The 20,091-nt window shown below is 41.0% G+C and overlaps 1 protein-coding gene across 14 annotated transcripts in view; it reads left to right on the top strand.

The window, feature by feature from the left end:
• Positions 1 to 275: 275 nt before the first annotated feature.
• DDX4 (DEAD-box helicase 4) overlaps positions 276 to 20,091 on the top strand; it is a 101,180-nt gene continuing 81,364 nt past the window's right edge. For 7 of the 14 annotated variants that reach the window (XM_045060741.1, XM_045060744.1, XM_045060745.1 and 4 more), the window contains exons 1-2: positions 277 to 412; positions 1,176 to 1,271. In XM_045060741.1, coding sequence (XP_044916676.1) covers positions 1,200 to 1,271 — 72 coding nt within the window. In that variant the 5' untranslated portion in view covers positions 277 to 412; positions 1,176 to 1,199. Of the gene's footprint in view, positions 413 to 1,175; positions 1,272 to 20,091 lie in introns of all 14 variants that reach the window. The other 7 variants (XM_045060742.1, XM_045060748.1, XM_045060743.1 and 4 more) reach the window with 3 other exon arrangements.

The raw sequence follows: 20,091 nt of genomic DNA on the forward strand, positions 1-20,091 counted from the left end.
TTATAAAAAGGGGGGTGGACATATTTGGTATTATAAAAAGGGGCTGTGCATCTTTGGCTTGCACAGAGAAAATCTAGGGCATCTCCACATTGAGGACCACCCCCGCCCCAAGAATCTAGAGACAAGTGGCTCACAGCCAGCCTTATACCCCCAGGCCTAACGGGCCACTGTGTGAAGAAGAGAGCGGGTCTGGCTTTAGTGACCTCAAATGCGAGCAAATAGGGAACGCACGGCTGGAGATGGGGCGGGGCAACGCCGGTGGTCTGAGCGCTGATTGGCTGGAGGCACTCGTCGCCTGGTGCCATTTGTTGTTGAAGCTGCGCACCTGACGCAGTCAGCAGCGTCCTGCACGTGCAGCCGTTTAAGCGGCGTCGCCGCCTGAGAGGACCCCGGGAGAGCAAGCAGCGGAGAGGTGAGTGGCCTGGCGACTTTCTTCCTGGCGCGGGTCTCTGCTGGCCCCTGTGGGTTTCCCGGTAGTGGGAGTTTAGGCTAGATGAAGAACGGATGGGGCAGGTGGGCGTTGGAGCCGTCCTTTGGGGCTTTTTCTTTACTTGCCAGTGTAGGTCTTAAAGCTCGGCTGACGCCTGTAGGGCGAAGAGGCCTGTAGAGGAGGTAAAGAAGCATCTTTGCCCAGCTTGTGTGTGGCGTTTTATCCGAACAAGAGGGGCTGTAGTATCATTTGTGTACAAATGCCCCTTAGAGTAACTAGTTGTCCATTGTTGAAAGGATTTGGGCCGCCTAACTCGTGACCCCTACCCCGCCAAGCTTGAAGGCCTTGGTCCTGGTTCCCTCTCTCCCAGTAAACTATCAAAACCTACAAACCAAACATCTTTACTTTTGAAGGGAGGTGTGCAAAGAGAGAAACATTGAGTAGTAATTGAGAAATTTCCCTTACCCTTAATATCCAGTAAGCTGTTTGGGAGACCCTTGAAAGGAGAGGATAAAGTCAGTAAACAGATTTTGGAGAAAGGCCCAGTAGGGACATTGTGGTTGCAAGAGTGGTTAAGTAGTTCAACTCATTTTTAAAGATAAAAAATAAGGGGATCTTTGGGGAAGATCAGCAGCTAGTTCAGTAGTTTTGGGAGGTGTATGTGAAATTGTGACAGTTCATGTTGTTAAGTATATGATTCTGATCTAATAGAGGCCAAATGTACGTTTTTTTAAAAAAAATTTAGGTAAAAATAGAACTGGAAGCCACCATGGGAGATGAAGATTGGGAAGCGGAAATAATCAAACCTCATATGTCTTCCTATGTTCCTGTATTTGAGAAGGTAGTAAAATTTAAAGTTTGTGGTTATTAAACACTACAGATTTTATTGAAGTTGAAAATCACTGTGGTAGGAAAGTTCTAGATTACAGTCTGGTGGAGTGTGCTGTGCTTATCTCCATCTGATTGTTATTAACTGCCTTAGGGGCAATGAAGAGGAGGCACTCTAAGCCTCAAATGGAATAAAATAGTATGAGGTAATTTGATAATTAACTAAAATATGTGTAGTGATATTATTGACAATTTAAATGTCAGTGATTGAGGACTTACTGTGGGTGGAAGCAGCTGGTACAAATATGGTTGAACATGTTTGACAGACACTTGTATTGAAAACTGAAAAATACAGTTTGGTGTTGGGTGATATTTTGAATTCTATAAATTGGTTTCCTACAAATAGGATGCATATGTTAGGCTGATTGAGATGGTGTCATCACTTGGCTCTTCAAATGTGCAAATCATCAGATCTTTTTCCTTAGTGGCATTTGGAGAGTTATATTGTAATTCAAAGGAACAGGACTTGGAATAGCTTTTTGGGTTTCAGTTCTGATTTGCAAGTTGACTTAAAAAAAAACAACTCTACTTTAGAAGTTAATATATATATATTTAATGTTCATTTTTGAGAGAGAGAGAGAGACATAGTGTGAGCGGGGGAAGGACAGAGGGAGAGAGGGCGGGAAATAGAATCCAAAGCAGGCTCCAGGCTTTGAGCTGCCAACATGGGGCTCGAACTCATGAACCATGAGATCATAGCCTAAGCTAAGATCATGACCTGAGTCGAAGTTGGATGTTTAACTGACTGAGCTACCCATGTGCCCCTAGAAGTTAATATATTTTAAAGGATTGTTTTTGCACAAGTGTTATTTATTTGAAAATGTCTCAAAAGTTGGTATTCTTTTCTTTTCTTTCTTTTTTTTTTTTTTTGAAGTTCATGTGTTCACTTTGAGAGAGACAGAAACATCATGAGCAGGGAAGGGGCAGAGAGAGAGGGAATCAGAATTCCAAGCAGAGTCTGCGCTGTCAGCATGGAGCCCGCTGAGGGGCTCAAACCCACGAAACCTTGAGATCATGACCTGAGCCAAAACCAATAGTCAGTTGCTTAAATGACTGAGCCACTTAGGCACCACTATATTCTTTTTTTCTGGAATTTCCAGTTTGCATTTATGTTGGTCACTTTTTACAAACACTTCGTTATTTCAAGAGATATCTTAATGGAAGTTCTATCACATAAAAATATATGTAATCCTTTTTTTCTCTTAATTGGATTTGATTTATATATAAAGTTTATTTCAAAATTCTGAAGATTTTTGGGTGAGGGTGTCAAAATACTCAAGATCTTAATCTGAATTTATCGTGTTTTGTTTTTTTTTTTTGGAGCTTACTTGAGAAAGACATCTTTTGTGTGATACTTTTTTTTTTTTATAGTCCTGTGCCTATCATAAAAAAAATTTTTTTTTTTACAATATTGGGAAAAGAGGAGAAAAAGTACTTAACAATCATGTTTATTAGCATACTCTTGTAAATTTTTATTAAATTTTCTTTCCCCCCCCAAATGACAGTACATAATAATATTTTTGATTCCAGCCTTTTCACTCTTGAGCACTATTCCATATTACTACTAACTTCCTAAAAATAATTTCTTAAGGTTGCATAGTATTTCAAGGAATGGATCTACTGTAATATAATTGATTTTCTGTTGGTGGGAATTTAAGATGTTAGCTTTTCACTGTAATGTTGTCATGAATATCTACAGCTTATGTATATATATTTTAATGTGGGAGTATTTTTTAAAAAATGGAATTACTTAAAGGATATTTTATGGTTCTTTTTACCCCAGTTCTCAGTAAATTTATTATATTACAAAGTTTAGTTCACAGATACAGACTTTTTCACTTGAACTTAGTCATTTAATTTTGTTTCTTCTTAGTCTGAGATTTTTTTCTTTGTTAAGCATTCTTTCTTTCTTTCTTTCTTTCTTTCTTTCTTTCTTTCTTTCTTTCTTTTTAATTTTTTTTTAACGTTTATTTATTTTTGAGACAGAGAGAGACAGAGCATGAACAGGGGAGGGGCAGAGAGAGAGGGAGACACAGAATCTGAAACGGGCTCCAGGCTCTGAGCCATCAGCATAGAGCCTGACGCGGGGCTCGAACTCACGGACCGCGAGATCGTGACCTGGCTGAAGTCGGACGCTTAACCGACTGCGCCACCCAGGCGCCCCCTTTAAGCATTCTTTAAATAGTACATTAGACTCAATCATGTTGTACTTGTTTATTGCATAGGCTGTCTGAAATTGAGGGTGGTTGACCGTCAGATCTTTCAGACTTACCTTTTTGGAAATATTTGTGCTATTTAGTAACATACCTTGTTTAATATTAAGAATACTAAATTAAATGTTAGTACTAACTTTACCTTATGATTCTTAATATTTATGTGGGGCCAATTTGTAAATTTTTTGTATCTGTCTGCAAACTTAATTCCTGATGCTGTTGAGCAATTAGCTATCTGGCCTAGTTGACTTGGAGGAACATGGTGCAATCAATGCCTTTGTCTGCCTTGGTTGAATAAAAAGTGCAGAAAGTGAGGATGATTACATGATATATACATGTGGGAGAGATCTGAGGTCTTTTATTTTGCCTAGTTTCATTTAAAGGCACCATTTTGATTGGTGGTTCTGAATTTCTATTTTAATTTTTTTTAAGTTTATTGATGTTGAGAGAGAGAGAGAGAGCATGAGTGGGGAGGTCTGGAGAGAGAATCCCAAGCAGGCTCCATACTGTCAGTGCAGAGCCTGACAAGGGGTTCAAACTCACATACTGCTGAGATTATGTACTGAGCCGAAATCAAGAGTCAAATGCTTAACTGAGCCACTCAGGTGGCCCCCTGAATTTCTATTTTAGGAGACAGCTGGGCTTTTTGTTTTTTAGAATTTGTCTTCACCCTGCAGCTGTCTTGGCTTAATCTCATCTTAAACAATATGTGATCAGCCTTTTATGAAAACTTTCTAGGATTTTTATTTGGAGATTTAATATTTACCCATTCTTATATGATTTTGAACTGATAGGCCACTGGGAAGTGTACTACTTGGGTATAGACCAGTGAAAGATGTGAGGTTAGGAAGAATTTGATAATGCAGCAATTATGTAGTCCAGACATGTTAATTGTTAGGCATTTGCATATTTCATGTAAGCTTGTTGGAATGAGTTTTGGAGTGGTGAGTATGGTGAATGTAACAGGGTATTGGATTTGCTTACTAGCTGTGTAATGAATGCTTCTTGTTAGAGGACCATGGGAGTAGGTCTACATAGTGATTGCCTCCATCTATCTGCCTTTTTGGTGGCACATTTCAGAAGTCAAATACTCTTGTGATTGAAGTAGAAATAGCGTGAGATAATTGGCCCATCCACAATACAATTTTGTTAAGTAGTAGTAGCAAAGTTTGTAATAATTAGTTAAGAAAATAAAGTTCGGGGCTTCTCTGTTCATACTATGATTCTGAAGTAGCGAGAAAAAATATGGCCCTTGAACATCATTGTATTTGCAGACCTAAGGAAGCTGAACTGCTAGAACCTTAAGAAGATTTTGAGCAATTTCTGCCTATAATTATCACTGAGATGTAGGAGGATATTGTGTCTTCTACTAGAAAGCCGGGATATTATTATATGGTAAATAAGAGCAACTTGTGGAATCTGGTCAAAATGGTCATCCAAATAAAATGGCCATCCAGATAAAAGTGGCAGGCTTGGAGGAAGGAGCTCTGATGACTCATAATCAAAATCTAAACAATTTTTTTTTTCAGATTTCTTTTTTTTTTAATATATGAAATTTATTGTCAAATTGGTTTCCATACAACACCCAGTGCTCATCCCAAAAGGTGCCCTCCTCAATACCCATCACGCACCTTCCCCTCCCTCCCACCCCCCCATCAACCCTCAGTTTGTTCTCAGTTTTTAACAGTCTCTTATGTTTTGGCTCTCTCCCACTCTAACCTCTTTTTTTTTTTTTCCTTCCCTTCCCCCATGGGTTCCTGTTAAGTTTCTCAGGATCCACATAAGAGTGAAACCATATGGTATCTGTCTTTCTCTGTATGGCTTATTTCACTTAGCATCACACTCTCCAGTTCCATCCACGTTGCTACAAAAGGCCATATTTCGTTTTTTCTCATTGCCACGTAGTACTCCATTGTGTATATAAACCACAATTTCTTGATCCATTCATCAGTTGATGGACATTTTGGCTCTTTCCATAATTTGGCTATTGTTGAGAGTGCTGCTATAAACATTGGGGTACAAGTGCCCCTATGCATCAGTACTCCTGTATCCCTTGGGTAAATTCCTAGCAGTGCTATTGCTGGGTCATAGGGTAGGTCTATTTTTAACTTTATGAGGAACCTCCACACTGCTTTCCAGAGCGGCTGCACCACTTTGCATTCCCACCAACAGTGCAAGAGGGTTCCCGTTTCTCCACATCCTCTCCAGCATCTAGAGTCTCCTGATTTGTTCATTTTGGCCACTCTGACTGGCGTGAGGTGATACCTGAGTGTGGTTTTGATTTGTATTTCCCTGATAAGGAGCGACGTTGAACATCTTTTCATGTGCCTATTGGCCATCCAGATGTCTTCTTTAGAGAAGTGTCTTTTCATGTTTTCTGCCCATTTCTTCACTGGGTTATTTGTTTTTCGGGTGTGGAGTTTGGTGAGCTCTTTATAGATTTTGGATACTAGCCCTTTGTCCGATATGTCATTTGCGAATATCTTTTCCCATTCCGTTGGTTGCCTTTTAGTTTTGTTGTTTCCTTTGCTGTGCAGAAGCTTTTTATCTTCATAAGGTCCCAGTAATTCACTTTTGCTTTTAATTCCCTTGCCTTTGGGGATGTGTCGAGTAAGAGATTGCTAGGGCTGAGGTCAGAGAGGTCTTTTCCTGCTTTCTCCTCTAAGGTTTTGATGGTTTCCTGTCTCACATTTAGGTCCTTTATCCATTTTGAGTTTATTTTTGTGAATGGTATGAGAAAGTGGTCTAGTTTCAACCTTCTGCATGTTGCTGTCCAGTTCTCCCAGCACCATTTGTTAAAGAGACTGTCTTTTTTCCATTGGATGTTCTTTCCTGCTTTGTCAAAGATGAGTTGGCCATACATTTGTGGGTCTAGTTCTGGGGTTTCTATTCTATTCCATTGGTCTATGTGTCTGTTTTTGTGCCAATACCACGGTGTCTTGATGATGACAGCTTTTTTTTTTTTTTTTTTTTTTTTTTTTTATTTTTATATGAAATTTATTGACAAATTAGTTTCCATACAACACCCAGTGCTCATCCCAAAAGGTGCCCTCCTCAATACCCATCACCCACCCTCTCCTCCCTCCCACCCCCCATCAACCCTCAGTTTGTTCTCAGTTTTTAAGAGTCTCTTATGCTTTGGCTCTCTCCCACTCTAACCTGTTTTTTTTTTTTTCCTTCCCCTCCCCCATGGGTTCCTGTTAATTTCTCAGGGTCCACATAACAGTGAAACCATATGGTATCTGTCTTTCTCTGTATGGCTTATTTCACTTAGCATCACACTCTCCAGTTCCATCCACGTTGCTACAAAAGGCCATATTTCATTTTTTCTCATTGCCACGTAATATTCCATTGTGTATATAAACCACAATTTCTTTATCCATTCATCAGTTGATGGACATTTAGGCTCTTTCCATAATTTGGCTATTATTGAGAGTGCTGCTATGAACATTGGGGTACAAGTGCCCCTATGCATCAGTACTCCTGTATCCCTTGGATAAATTCCTAGCAGTGCTATTGCTGGGTCATAGGGTAGGTCTATTTTTAATTTTCTGAGGAACCTCCACACTGCTTTCCAGAGCGGCTGCACCAATTTGCATTCCCACCAACAGTGCAAGAGGGTTCCCGTTTCTCCACATCCTCTCCAGCATCTAGAGTCTCCTGATTTGTTCATTTTGGCCACTCTGACTGGCGTGAGGTGATACCTGAGTGTGGTTTTGATTTGTATTTCCCTGATAAGGAGCGACGCTGAACATCTTTTCATGTGCCTGTTGGCCATCCGGATGTCTTCTTTAGAGAAGTGTCTATTCATGTTTTCTGCCCATTTCTTCACTGGGTTATTTGTTTTTCGGGTGTGGAGTTTGGTGAGCTCTTTATAGATTTTGGATACTAGCCCTTTGTCCGATAGGTCATTTGTGAATATCTTTTCCCATTCCGTTGGTTGCCTTTGAGTTTTGTTGGTTGTTTCCTTTGCTGTGCAGAAGCTTTTTATCTTCATAAGGTCCCAGTAATTCACTTTTGCTTTTAATTCCCTTGCCTTTGGGGATGTGTCGAGTAAGAGATTGCTACGGCTGAGGTCAGAGAGGTCTTTTCCTGCTTTCTCCTCTAAGGTTTTGATGGTTTCCTGTCTCACATTTAGGTCCTTTATCCATTTGGAGTTTATTTTTGTGAATGGTGTGAGAAAGTGGTCTAGTTTCAACCTTCTGCATGTAGCTGTCCAGTTCTCCCAGCACCATTTGTTAAAGAGGCTGTTTTTTTTCCATTGGATGTTCTTTCCTGCTTTGTCAAAGATGAGTTGGCCATACGTTTGTGGGTCTAGTTCTGGGGTTTCTATTCTATTCCATTGGTCTATGTGTCTGTTTCTGTGCCAATACCATGCTGTCTTGATGATGACAGCTTTGTAGTAGAGGCTAAAGTCTGGGATTGTGATGCCTCCTGCTTTGGTCTTCTTCTTCAAAATTCCTTTGGCTATTCGGGGCCTTTTGTGGTTCCATATGAATTTTAGGATTGCTTGTTCTAGTTTCGAGAAGAATGCTGGTGCAATTTTGATTGGGATTGCATTGAATGTGTAGATAGCTTTGGGTAGTATTGACATTTTGACAATATTTATTTTTCCAATCCATGAGCAGGGAATGTCTTTCCATTTCTTTAAATCTTCTTCAATTTCCTTCATAAGCTTTCTATAGTTTTCAGCATACAGATCCTTTACATCTTTGGTTAGATTTATTCCTAGGTATTTTATGCTTCTTGGTGCAATTGTGAATGGGATCAGTTTCTTTATTTGTCTTTCTGTTGCTTCATTGTTACTGTATAAGAATGCAACTGATTTCTGTACATTGATTTTGTATCCTGCAACTTTGCTGAATTCATGTATCAGTTCTAGTAGACTTTTGGTGGAGTCTATCGGATTTTCCATGTATAATATCATGTCATCTGCAAAAAGCGAAAGCTTGACTTCGTCTTTGCCAATTTTGACGCCTTCTATTTCCTTTTGTTGTCTGATTGCTGATGCTAGAACTTCCAGCACTATGTTAAACAGCAGCGGTGAGAGTGGGCATCCTTGTCGTGTTCCTGATCTCAGGGAAAAAGATCTCAGTTTTTCCCCGTTGAGGATGATGTTAGCTGTGGGCTTTTCATAAATGGCTTTTATGATCTTTAAGTATGTTCCTTCTATCCCGACTTTCTCAAGGGTTTTTATTAAGAAAGGGTGCTGGATTTTGTCAAAGGCCTTTTCTGCATCGATTGACAGGATCATATGGTTCTTCTCTTTTTTTTTGTTAATGTGATGTATCACATTGATTGATTTGCGAATGTTGAACCAGCCCTGCATCCCAGGAATGAATCCCACTTGATCATGGTGAATAATTCTTTTTATATGCCGTTGAATTCGATTTGCTAGTATCTTATTGAGAATTTTTGCATCCATATTCATCAGGGATATTGGCCTGTAGTTCTCTTTTTTTACTGGGTCTCTGTCTGGTTTAGGAATCAAAGTAATACTGGCTTCATAGAATGAGTCTGGAAGTTTTCCTTCCCTTTCTATTTCTTGGAATAGCTTGAGAAGGATAGGTATTATCTCTGCTTTAAACGTCTGGTAGAACTCCCCTGGGAAGCCATCTGGTCCTGGACTCTTATTTGTTGGGAGATTTTTGATAACCGATTCAATTTCTTTGCTGGTTATGGGTCTGTTCAAGCTTTCTATTTCCTCCTGATTGAGTTTTGGAAGAGTGTGGGTGTTCAGGAATTTGTCCATTTCTTCCAGGTTGTCCAATTTGTTGGCATATAATTTTTCATAGTATTCCCTGATAATTGTTTGTATCTCTGAGGGATTGGTTGTAATAATTCCATTTTCATTCATGATTTTATCTATTTGGGTCATTTCCCTTTTCTTTTTGAGAAGCCTGGCTAGAGGCTTGTCAATTTTGTTTATTTTTTCAAAAAACCAACTCTTGGTTTCGTTGATCTGCTCTACAGTTTTTTTAGATTCTATATTGTTTATTTCTGCTCTGATCTTTATTATTTCTCTTCTTCTGCTGGGTTTAGGCTGCCTTTGCTGTTCTGCTTCTAGTTCCTTTAGGTGTGCTGTTAGATTTTGTATTTGGGATTTTTCTTGTTTCTTGAGATAGGCCTGGATTGCAATGTATTTTCCTCTCAGGACTGCCTTCGCTGCGTCCCAAAGCGTTTGGATTGTTGTATTTTCATTTTCGTTTGTTTCCATATATTTTTTAATTTCTTCTCTAATTGCCTGGTTGACCCACTCATTCGTTAGTAGGGTGTTCTTTAACCTCCATGCCTTTGGAGGTTTTCCAGACTTTTTCCTGTGGTTGATTTCAAGCTTCATAGCATTGTGGTCTGAAAGTATGCATGGTATAATTTCAATTCTTGTAAACTTATGAAGGGCTGTTTTGTGACCCAGTATATGATCTATCTTGGAGAATGTTCCATGTGCACTCGAGAAGAAAGTATACTCTGTTGCTTTGGGATGCAGCGTTCTAAATATATCTGTCAAGTCCATCTGATCCAATGTCTCCTTCAGGGCCCTTGTTTCTTTATTGACCGTGTGTCTAGATGATCTGTCCATTTCTGTAAGTGGGGTGTTAAAGTCCCCTGCAATTACCACATTCTTATCAATAAGGTTGCTTATGTTTATGAGTAATTGTTTTATATATTTGGGGGCTCCGGTATTCGGCGCATAGACATTTATAATTGTTAGCTCTTCCTGATGGATAGACCCTGTAACTATTATATAATGTCCTTCTTCATCTCTTGTTACAGCCTTTAATTTAAAGTCTAGTTTGTCTGATATAAGTATGGCTACTCCAGCTTTCTTTTGGCTTCCAGTCGCATGATAAATAGTTCTCCATCCCCTCACTCTCAATCTAAAGGTGTCCTCAGGTCTAAAATGAGTCTCTTGTAGACAGCAAATAGATGGGTCTTGTTTTTTTATCCATTCTGATACCCTATGTCTTTTGGTTGGTGCATTTAATCCATTTACATTCAGTGTTATTATAGAAAGATACGGGTTGAGAGTCATTGTGATGTCTGTATGTTTTATGCTTGTAGTGATGTCTCTGGGACTTTGTCTCACAGGGTCCCCCTTAGGATCTCTTGTAGGGCTGGTTTAGTGGTGACAAATTCCTTCAGTTTTTGTTTGTTTGGGAAAACCTTTATCTCTCCTTCTATTCTAAATGACAGACTTGCTGGGTAAAGGATTCTCGGCTGCATATTTTTTCTGTCTAGCACCCTGAAAATCTCGTGCCAATTCTTTCTGGCCTGCCAAGTTTCAAAAGAGAGATCAGTCACGAGTCTTATAGGTCTCCCTTTATATGTGAGGGCACGTTTACCCCTTGCTGCTTTCAGAATTTTCTCTTTATCCTTGTATTTTGCCAGTTTCACTATGATATGTCGTGCAGAAGATCGATTCAAGTTACGTCTGAAGGGAGTTCTCTGTGCCTCTTGGATTTCAATGCCTTTTTCCTTCCCCAGTTCAGGGAAGTTCTCAGCTATTATTTCTTCAAGTACCCCTTCAGCACCTTTCCCTCTCTCTTCCTCCTCTGGGATACCAATTATGCGTATATTATTTCTTTTTAGTGTATCACTTAGTTCTCTAATTTTCCCCTCATACTCCTGGATTTTTTTATCTCTCTTTTTCTCAGCTTCCTCTTTTTCCATAACTTTATCCTCTAGTTCACCTATTCTCTCCTCTGCCTCTTCAAGCCGAGCTGTGGTGGTTTCCATTTTGTTATGCATTTCGTTTAAAGCATTTTTCAGCTCCTCGTGACTGCTCCTTAGTCCCTTGATCTCTGTAGCAAGAGATTCTCTGCTGTCCTGTATACTGTTTTCAAGCCCAGCGATTAATTTTATGACTATTATTCTAAATTCACTTTCTGTTATATTATTTAAATCTTTTTTGATCAGCTCATTAGCTGTTGTTATTTCCTGGAGATTCTTCTGAGGGGAGTTCTTCCGCTTGGTCATTTTGGATAGTCCCTGGCGTGGTGAGGACCTGCAGGGCCCTTCCCCTGTGTTGTGGTGTATAACTGGAGTTGGTGGGCGGGGCCGCAGTCAGACCTGATGTCTGCCCCCAGCCCACCGCTGGGGCCACAGTCAGACTGGTGTGTGCCTTCTCTTCCCCTCTCCTAGGGGCGGGATTCACTGTGGGGTGGTGTGGCCCGTCTGGGCTACTTGCACACTGCCAGGCTTGTGATGCTGGGGATCTGGCGTATTAGCTGGGGTGGGTAGGCAAGGTGCATGGGGGCAGGAGGGGCAGGCTTAGATCGCTTCTCCTTAGGTGATCCTCTTCAGGAGGGGCCCTGTGGCAGCGGGAGGGAGTCAGATCCGCTGCCGGAGGTTTGGCTCCGCAGAAGCACAGAGTTGGGTGTTTGCGCAGAGCGAGCAAGTTCTCTGGCAGGAACTGGTTCTCTTTGGGATTTTGGCTGGGGGATGGGCGGGGGAGATGGCGCTGGCGAGCGCCTTTGTTCCCCACCAAGCTGAGCTCTGTTGTCAGGGGGCTCAGCAGCTCTCCCTCCCTTTGTCCTCCAGCCTTCCCGCTTTCCGAGCAGAGCTATTAACTTATGACCTCCCAGACGCTAAGTCGCGCTTGTTGTGGGAACACAGTCTGTCAGGCCCCTCCGCTTTTGCCAGCCAGACTCGGGGGCTCTGCTTGGCCGGCGAGCCGCCCCTCCGCCCCGGCTCCCTCCCGCCAGTCCGTGGAGCGCGCACCGCCTCGCCGCCCTTCCTACCCTCTTCCGTGGGCCTCTCGTCTGCGTTTGGCTCCGGCGACTCCGTTCTGGTAATCCTCTGGCGGTTTTCTGGGTTATTTAGGCAGGTGTAGGTGGAATCTAAGTGATCAGCAGGACGCGCGGTGAGCCCAGCGTCCTCCTAAGCCGCCATCTTGCCGCTTCTCGATGACAGCTTTGTAGTAGAGGCTAAAGTCTGGGATTGTGATGCCTCCTGCTTTGGTCTTCTTCTTCAAAATGACTTTGGCTACTCGAGGCCTTTTGTGGTTCCATATGAATTTTAGGATTGCTTGTTCTAGTTTCGAGAAGAATGCTGGTGCAATTTTGATTGGGATTGCATTGAATGTGTAGGTAGCTTTGGGTAGTATTGACATTTTGACAATATTTATTCTTCCAACCCATGAGCATGGAATGTTTTTCCATTTCTTTATATCTTCTTCAATTTCCTTCATAAGCTTTCTATAGTTTTCAGCATACAGATCCTTTACATCTTTGGTTAGATTTATTCCTAGGTATTTTATGCTTCTTGGTGCAATTGTGAATGGGATCAGTTTCTTTATTTGTCTTTCTGTTGCTTCATTGTTAGTGTATAAGAATGCAACTGATTTCTGTACATTGATTTTGTATCCTGCAACTTTGCTGAATTCATGTATCAGTTGTAGCAGACTTTTGGTGGAGTCTTTTGGATTTTCCATGTATAATATCATGTCATCTGCAAAAAGCGAAAGCTTGACTTCATCTTTGCCAATTTTGATGCCTTTGATTTCCTTTTGTTGTCTGATTGCTGATGCTAGAACTTCCAGCACTATGTTAAACAGCAGCGGTGAGAGTGGGCATCCCTGTCGTGTTCCTGATCTCAGGGGAAAAAGCTCTCAGTTTTTTCCCATTGAGATGATGTTAGCTGTGGGCTTTTCATAAATGGCTTTTATGATCTTTAAGTATGTTCCTTCTATCCCGACTTTCTCAAGGGTTTTTATTAAGAAAGGGTGCTGGATTTTGTCAAAGGCCTTTTCTGCATCGATTGACAGGATCATATGGTTCTTCTCTTTTTTTTTTGTTAATGTGATGTATCACGTTGATTGATTTGCGAATGTTGAACCAGCCCTGCATCCCAGGAATGAATCCTACTTGATCATGGTGAATAATTCTTTTTATATGCCGTTGAATTCGATTTGCTAGTATCTTATTGAGAATTTTTGCATCCATATTCATCAGGGACATTGGCCTGTAGTTCTCTTTTTACTGGGTCTCTGTCTGCTTTAGGAATCAAAGTAATACTGGCTTCATAGAAGGAGTCTGGAAGTTTTCCTTCCCTTTCTATTTCTTGGAATAGCTTGAGAAGGATAGGTATTATCTCTGCTTTAAACGTCTGGTAGAACTCCCCTGGGAAGCCATCTGGTCCTGGACTCTTATTTGTTGGGAGATTTTTGATAACCGATTCAATTTCTTCGCTGGTTATGGGTCTGTTCAAGCTTTCTATTTCCTCCTGATTGAGTTTTGGAAGAGTGTGGGTGTTTAGGAATTTGTCCATTTCTTCCAGGTTGTCCAATTTGTTGGCATATAATTTTTCATAGTATTCCCTGATAATTGTTTGTATCTCTGAGGGATTGGTTGTAATCATTCCATTTTCATTCATGATTTTATCTATTTGGGTCATCTCCCTTTTCTTTTTGAGAAGCCTGGCTAGAGGCTTGTCAATTTTGTTTATTTTTTCAAAAAACCAACTCTTGGTTTCATTGATCTGCTCTACAGTTTTTTTTTAGATTCTATATGGTTTATTTCTGCTCTGATCTTTATTATTTCTCTTCTTCTGCTGGGTTTAGGCTGCCTTTGCTGTTCTGCTTCTATTTCCTTTAGGTGTGCTATTAGATTATGTATTTGGGATTTTTCTTGTTTCTTGAGATAGGCCTGGATTGCAATGTATTTTCCTCTTAGGACTGCCTTTGCTGCGTCCCAAGCATTTGGATTGTTGTATTTTCATTTTCCTTTGTTTCCATATATTTTTTAATTTCTTCTCTAATTGCCTGGTTGACCCACTCATTCGTGAGTAGTGTGTTCTTTAACCTCCATGCTTTTGGAGGTTTTCCAGACTTTTTCCTGTGGTTGATTTCAAGCTTCATAGCATTGTGGTCTGAAAGTATGCATGGTATAATTTCAATTCTTGTGACCTTATGAAGGGCTGTTTTGTGACCCAGTATATGATCTATCTTGGAGAATGTTCCATGTGCACTCGAGAAGAAAGTATATTCTGTTGCTTTGGGATGCAGAGTTCTAAATATATCTGTCAGGTCCATCTGATCCAATGTCTCATTCAGGGCCCTTGTTTCTTTATTGATCCTGTGTCTAGATGATCTATCCATTTCTGTAAGTGGGGTGTTAAAGTCCCCTGCAATTACCACGTTCTTATCAATAAGGTTGCTTATGTTTATGAGTAATTGTTTTATATAGTTGGGGGCTCCGGTATTCGGCGCATAGACATTTATAATTGTTAGCTCTTCCTGATGGATAGACCCTGTAATTATTATATAATGCCCTTCTTCATCTCTTGTTACAGCCTTTAATTTAAAGTCTAGTTTGTCTGATATAAGTATGGCTACTCCAGCTTTCTTTTGGCTTCCAGTCGCATGATAAATAGTTCTCCATCCCCTCACTCTCAATCTAAAGGTGTCCTCAGGTCTAAAATGAGTCTCTTGTAGACAGCAAATAGATGGGTCTTGTTTTTTTATCCATTTTGATACCCTATGTCTTTTGGTTGGCGCATTTAATCCATTTACAATCAGTGTTATAGAAAGATATGGGTTTAGAGTCATTGTGATGTCTGTATGTTTTATGCTTGTAGTGATGTCTCTGGGACTTTGTCTCACAGGATTCCCCTTAGGATCTCTTGTAGGGCTGGTTTAGTGGTGACAAATTCCTTCAGTTTTTGTTTGTTTGGGAAGACCTTTATCTCTCCTTCTATTCTAAATGACAGACTTGATGGATAAAGGATTCTCGGCTGCATATTTTTCCTTTTAGCACACTGAAAATATCGTGCCAATCCCTTCTGGCCTTCCAGGTTTCAAAAGAGAGATCAGTCACGAATCTTATAGGTCTCCCTTTATATGTGAGGGCACGTTTACCCCTTGCTGCTTTCAGAATTTTCTCTTTATCCTTGTATTTTGCCAGTTTCACTATGATACGTCGTGCAGAAGATCGATTCAAGTTACGTCTGAAGGGAGTTCTCTGTGCCTCTTGGATTTCAATGCCTTTTTCCTTCCCCAGTTCAGGGAAGTTCTCAGCTATTATTTCTTCAAGTACCCCTTCAGCACCTTTCCCTCTCTCTTCCTCCTCTGGGATACCAATTATGCGTATATTATTTCTTTTTAGTGTATCACTTAGTTCTCTAATTTTCCCCTCATACTCCTGGATTTTTTTTTTATCTCTCTTTCTCTCAGCTTCCTCTTTTTCCATAACTTTATCTTCTAGTTCACCTATTCTCTCCTCTGTCTCTTCAATCCGAGCTGTCGTTGTTTCCATTTTGTTTTGCATTTCGTTTAAAGCGCTTTTCAGCTCCTCGTGACTGCTCCTTAGTCCCTTGATCTCTGTGGCAAGAGATTCTCTGCTGTCCTGTATACTGTTTTCAAGCCCAGCGATTAATTTTATGACTATTATTCTAAATTCACTTTCTGTTATATTATTTAAATCCTTTTTGATCAGTTCATTAGCTGTTGTTATTTCCTGGAGATTCTTCTGAGGGAATTCTTCCGTTTGGTCATTTTGGATAGTCCCTGGCGTGGTGAGGACCTGCAGGGCACTTCCCCTGTGCTGTGGTGTATAACTGGAGTTGGTGGGCGGGGCCGCAGTCAGACCCGATGTCTGCCCCCAGCCCACCGCTGGGGCCACAGTCAGACTGGTGTGTGCCTTCTCTTCCCCTCTCCTAGGGGCGGGATTCACTGTGGGGTGGTGTGGCCTGTCTGGGCTACTTGCACACTGCCAGGCTTGTGGTGCTGGGGATCTGGCGTATTAGCTGGGGTGGGTAGGCAAGGTGCAGAGGGGCAGGAGGGGCAGGCTTAGATCGCTTCTCCTTAGGTGATCCACTTCAGGAGGGGCCCTGTGGCAGCGGGAGGGAGTCAGATCTGCTGCCGGAGGTTTGGCTCCGCAGAAGCACAGAGTTGGATGTTTGAGTGGAGCGAGCAAGTTCCCTGGCAGGAACTGGTTCCCTTTGGGATTTTGGCTAGGGAATGGGCAGGGGAGATGGTGCTGGTGAGCGCCTTTGTTCCCCACCAAACTGAGCTCTGTCGTCCGGGGGCTCAGCAGCTCTCCCTCCCTTTGTCCTCCAGCCTTCCCACTTTCCGAGCAGAGCTGTTAACTTATGACCTCCCAGATGCTAAGTCGCGCTTGCTGTCGGAACACACTCCGTCCGTCCGGCCCCTCCTCTTTTGGAAGCCAGACTTGGGGGCTCTGTTTGGCTGGCGAGCCGCCCATCTGCCCCGGCTCCCTCCTGCCAGTCCCTGGAGCGCGCACCACCTCTCCGCCCTTCCTACCCTCTTCCGTGGGCCTCTCGTCTGTGCTTGGCTCTGAGACTCCGTTCTGCTAATCCTCTGGCGGTTTTCTGGGTTATTTAGGCAGGTGTAGGTGTAATCTAAGTGATCAGCAGGACGCGCAGTGAGCCCAGCGTCCTCCTACGCCGCCATCTTCTTCCAGGCCCAATCTAAACAATTAAGTCTAGAGTAGAGTGATGAAAAGATATGAGAAAGCTGAGGAGAAGGCTAAAGAGATTGCAAAGGTGGCAGAGATGTTGGTGGAACAGGTCTGGGGAATAGAGAAAACTGAATCCTCTTGAAGAAGAATCATCAATTTACAGCCAACAGATTCTAGTCAACTGATAGAGATTGGGTGACATCAGAGAGAAACTGAAACTAGAGAGCCTTTTGTTTTCTTTTTTCTCTGTCTATACACTGTTATCGTTTATAGTAGGTTTCTCTCATAGTGTGTGGGAGATGTTTTCACTATAAGTTTTGATTGTGAAATGTTTGGGGGAGAGAAATTTTATTTGGAAAATGCTCTCAGATACAGAAATTAGGGCTTACATTGTAAGCTCCTAGAACAGTCACATTTGTTCCTGGCTTTGGTTGTTTTTTCTAAATTTTGAGGTGTTTTCTTTTTGTTGTGTGACATGCTAGCTCTCTAGAACCTTAGATCTGTGTGTGATACATGAGACTCAAGAGTTGGAGTTTTTCAGCCCTGGAGGTACTGAAGTAACTGCAGTAATTTTAGGTGTCTCCATGTAGCAGTTGTCAAAGAAAGGACCAGGCTTCAACTGTGGATGTGAATGGGGCTGATCTGGCCGGGACTGATCAATCAGAAGAAGGGATGGAGGATAATATTGTCTGTATTTTGGGACTTTAATTTCTGTATCAGATCAAAGAAGGAGAAATAATTTGTTTGAAATTTAAATTTTATGTGACACTGTCTGATATAACCTGTCTGGTCATTTTATTTGGACAACCTATCTCAGCTCTATTTGACATGGAACCTAAAATAGGAAATGAGATCTTGGTACTTTGTATAAATTGATATATTCTTAGGCATTTCAGGGGATTCTGAATATAAAATGAAAGATACATTTGCTAAGGAATTTAAGGGGCTGGGGGAAGAAAACATGGAATTTTCTGTATTGGACCCCAAATTGGACAGGGAGGAGGCATCTCCAAGGTTCATAAATTGTCCAGCTATAAATTCATTTGAATAGCAGCTCTGACAAGTCATTGAGATCAAAACCTTACTATGTTGGTGGAAATATTCATTTGCTTGAAAAAGACTTTTAAAAGAAAAAGACCTTTAAAGGGTGTGATATTTCATAATTGAAAATATTAAGAGTACATAGAAGGTCAAAAGAAATGTGTTTACCAGAATGAGAATGAATTATTTCTAGCTGCGTGTGAGAACCCTTATGTGTAAAATATTTTGAAATTTCTAATTTCTCTGCTCTGTCTTCCCATGGCCTTGGTTAACTTCTTTTGTCTCTCATAAGGACATTTGTAGTGACATTTAAGGCCTACACAGATAATCGAGTAATCTCTTCTTTTTCAGAATCTGTAATTATATCTGCATTCTTTTTCCAAATAAGGTAATGTGGGTGGCCATGTTTCATCCTACTACATGTAGTGTGGCTAAATCACTGTAAGATGAAACAAGAGTGGTGTAGAAAATGAAGTCAGAGAGGGAAAGGGAAAAGCAAAGGGAGAGGGGCCTGAAGGTAGTTGTGAGCTTAGAGTTAGTAGGACTGGCTTGACTGGGTGTGGGGAGTGAAAGAGAGTAATCAAGGTTGATGTCTAGTTTTTTTTAATTTTATTACTTTATTTAAGTATAATTGATACACAATATTAGTTTTGGGTGTACAGTGATTTGACAAGTTTGTATGTTAAGGTATGCTGATGATAGTGTAGCTACCATCTGTAAACCATACAATGCTGTTTCAGTATCATTGACTATATTGCTTATGTTGTACCATAGACTTCTTTTAAGTTTAAGCAACTGGATAGAAGATGGTTCCATTTGCTGAAATGGGGAATCTCCGAAAAATGTATAAGCTTGGGAGGGGTAAAAACAAAGAATGCTAGCTTTGTTGTGTTCAATTTGGGATGGCTATGAAAACATAAAAGTAAAATAGCTTTTATGCATTAGTTGCTTAGAAGAGGGATCAGGGATATAGATATAAATGTGGTAATTATCAGGGCGCCTGGGTGGCTCAGTCGGTTGAGCATCCGACTTCAGCTCAGGTCATTATCAGGTCTGTGACTTAGAGCCCTGCGTCGGGCTCTGTGCTGACAGCTCAGAGCCTGGAGCCTGCTTCGGATTCTGTGTCTCCCTTTCTCTCTGGTCCTCCCCTGCTTATGCTCTGTCTGTCTGTCTGTCTGTCTCTCTCTCTCTCTCTCTGTCAAAAATAAACATTAAAATAAATGTGGTAATTATCTGTATATTAATGGGATTTTTTAAATTTATTAAAAAAAATTTTTTTAATGTCTATTTTTGAGAGAGAGCAAGACAGCTGTGAGCAGAGGAGGAGCAGAGAGAGACAGACACAGAGGATCCCAAGCGGGTTCTGTGCACTAACCATGAGATCGTGACCTGAGCTGAAACCAAGAGTTGGACAATTAACTGATTGAGCCGCCCAGGTGTCCCTGTGTGTTAATGGGATTTAAAGCTATGAGACTAGGTAAAGTTACATAGTGTAAAACAGATTTAGGGGGCTTGACCCTGGATAGTCCAACTTGAGAGGTCCAGTATAAGAGGAGCTGGCAAAAGGAGACTGAGGAGGAAGTAGCCACTGGAGCAAGAAAGAAAACCAGAGAATTGTGGGTTCCTTAAGCCAAGAGGAGAATGTTATAAAGAGGAAGGAAATAGTCTATCATTTCAAATGCTGCTGAGAGCTCTGGTAGAATGAAAGATGAAAGTAGTAATTTTATTACATAATTTCCTTATTAAAAGCATTTTCAGTGTAGAATGAGGATGGAAGCTAAACTGGAGTAGATTTAAGGAAAAAAGGGATATGAAAAAGTAGAGGCAGCAACTAACTGTAGACATTTTGTTTTAAGAGAGCGAAGTGCTGCAGTAGCAGAAGGGAATATGAAGGTAATTTATTTTTAAGGTAATGAAAAAGGTTGAGAATCTTTAATGATGTTTTGTTTCAGAATTTGCCTTGGAATTTTTAAATTTCGTGTATGTGGAATATTAAATTCCACAGCCTGAAGGTCATCTAATAATAATTTTTAAGTTCTTGACTGCCAAAGTGTCTCATTACCTTTATTAGCTTTATATCACTTAAATAAAACCAGAACTT

Source organism: Felis catus, chromosome A1 (assembly GCF_018350175.1).
Source record: "Felis catus isolate Fca126 chromosome A1, F.catus_Fca126_mat1.0, whole genome shotgun sequence".
Taxonomy (NCBI): domain Eukaryota; kingdom Metazoa; phylum Chordata; class Mammalia; order Carnivora; family Felidae; genus Felis; species Felis catus.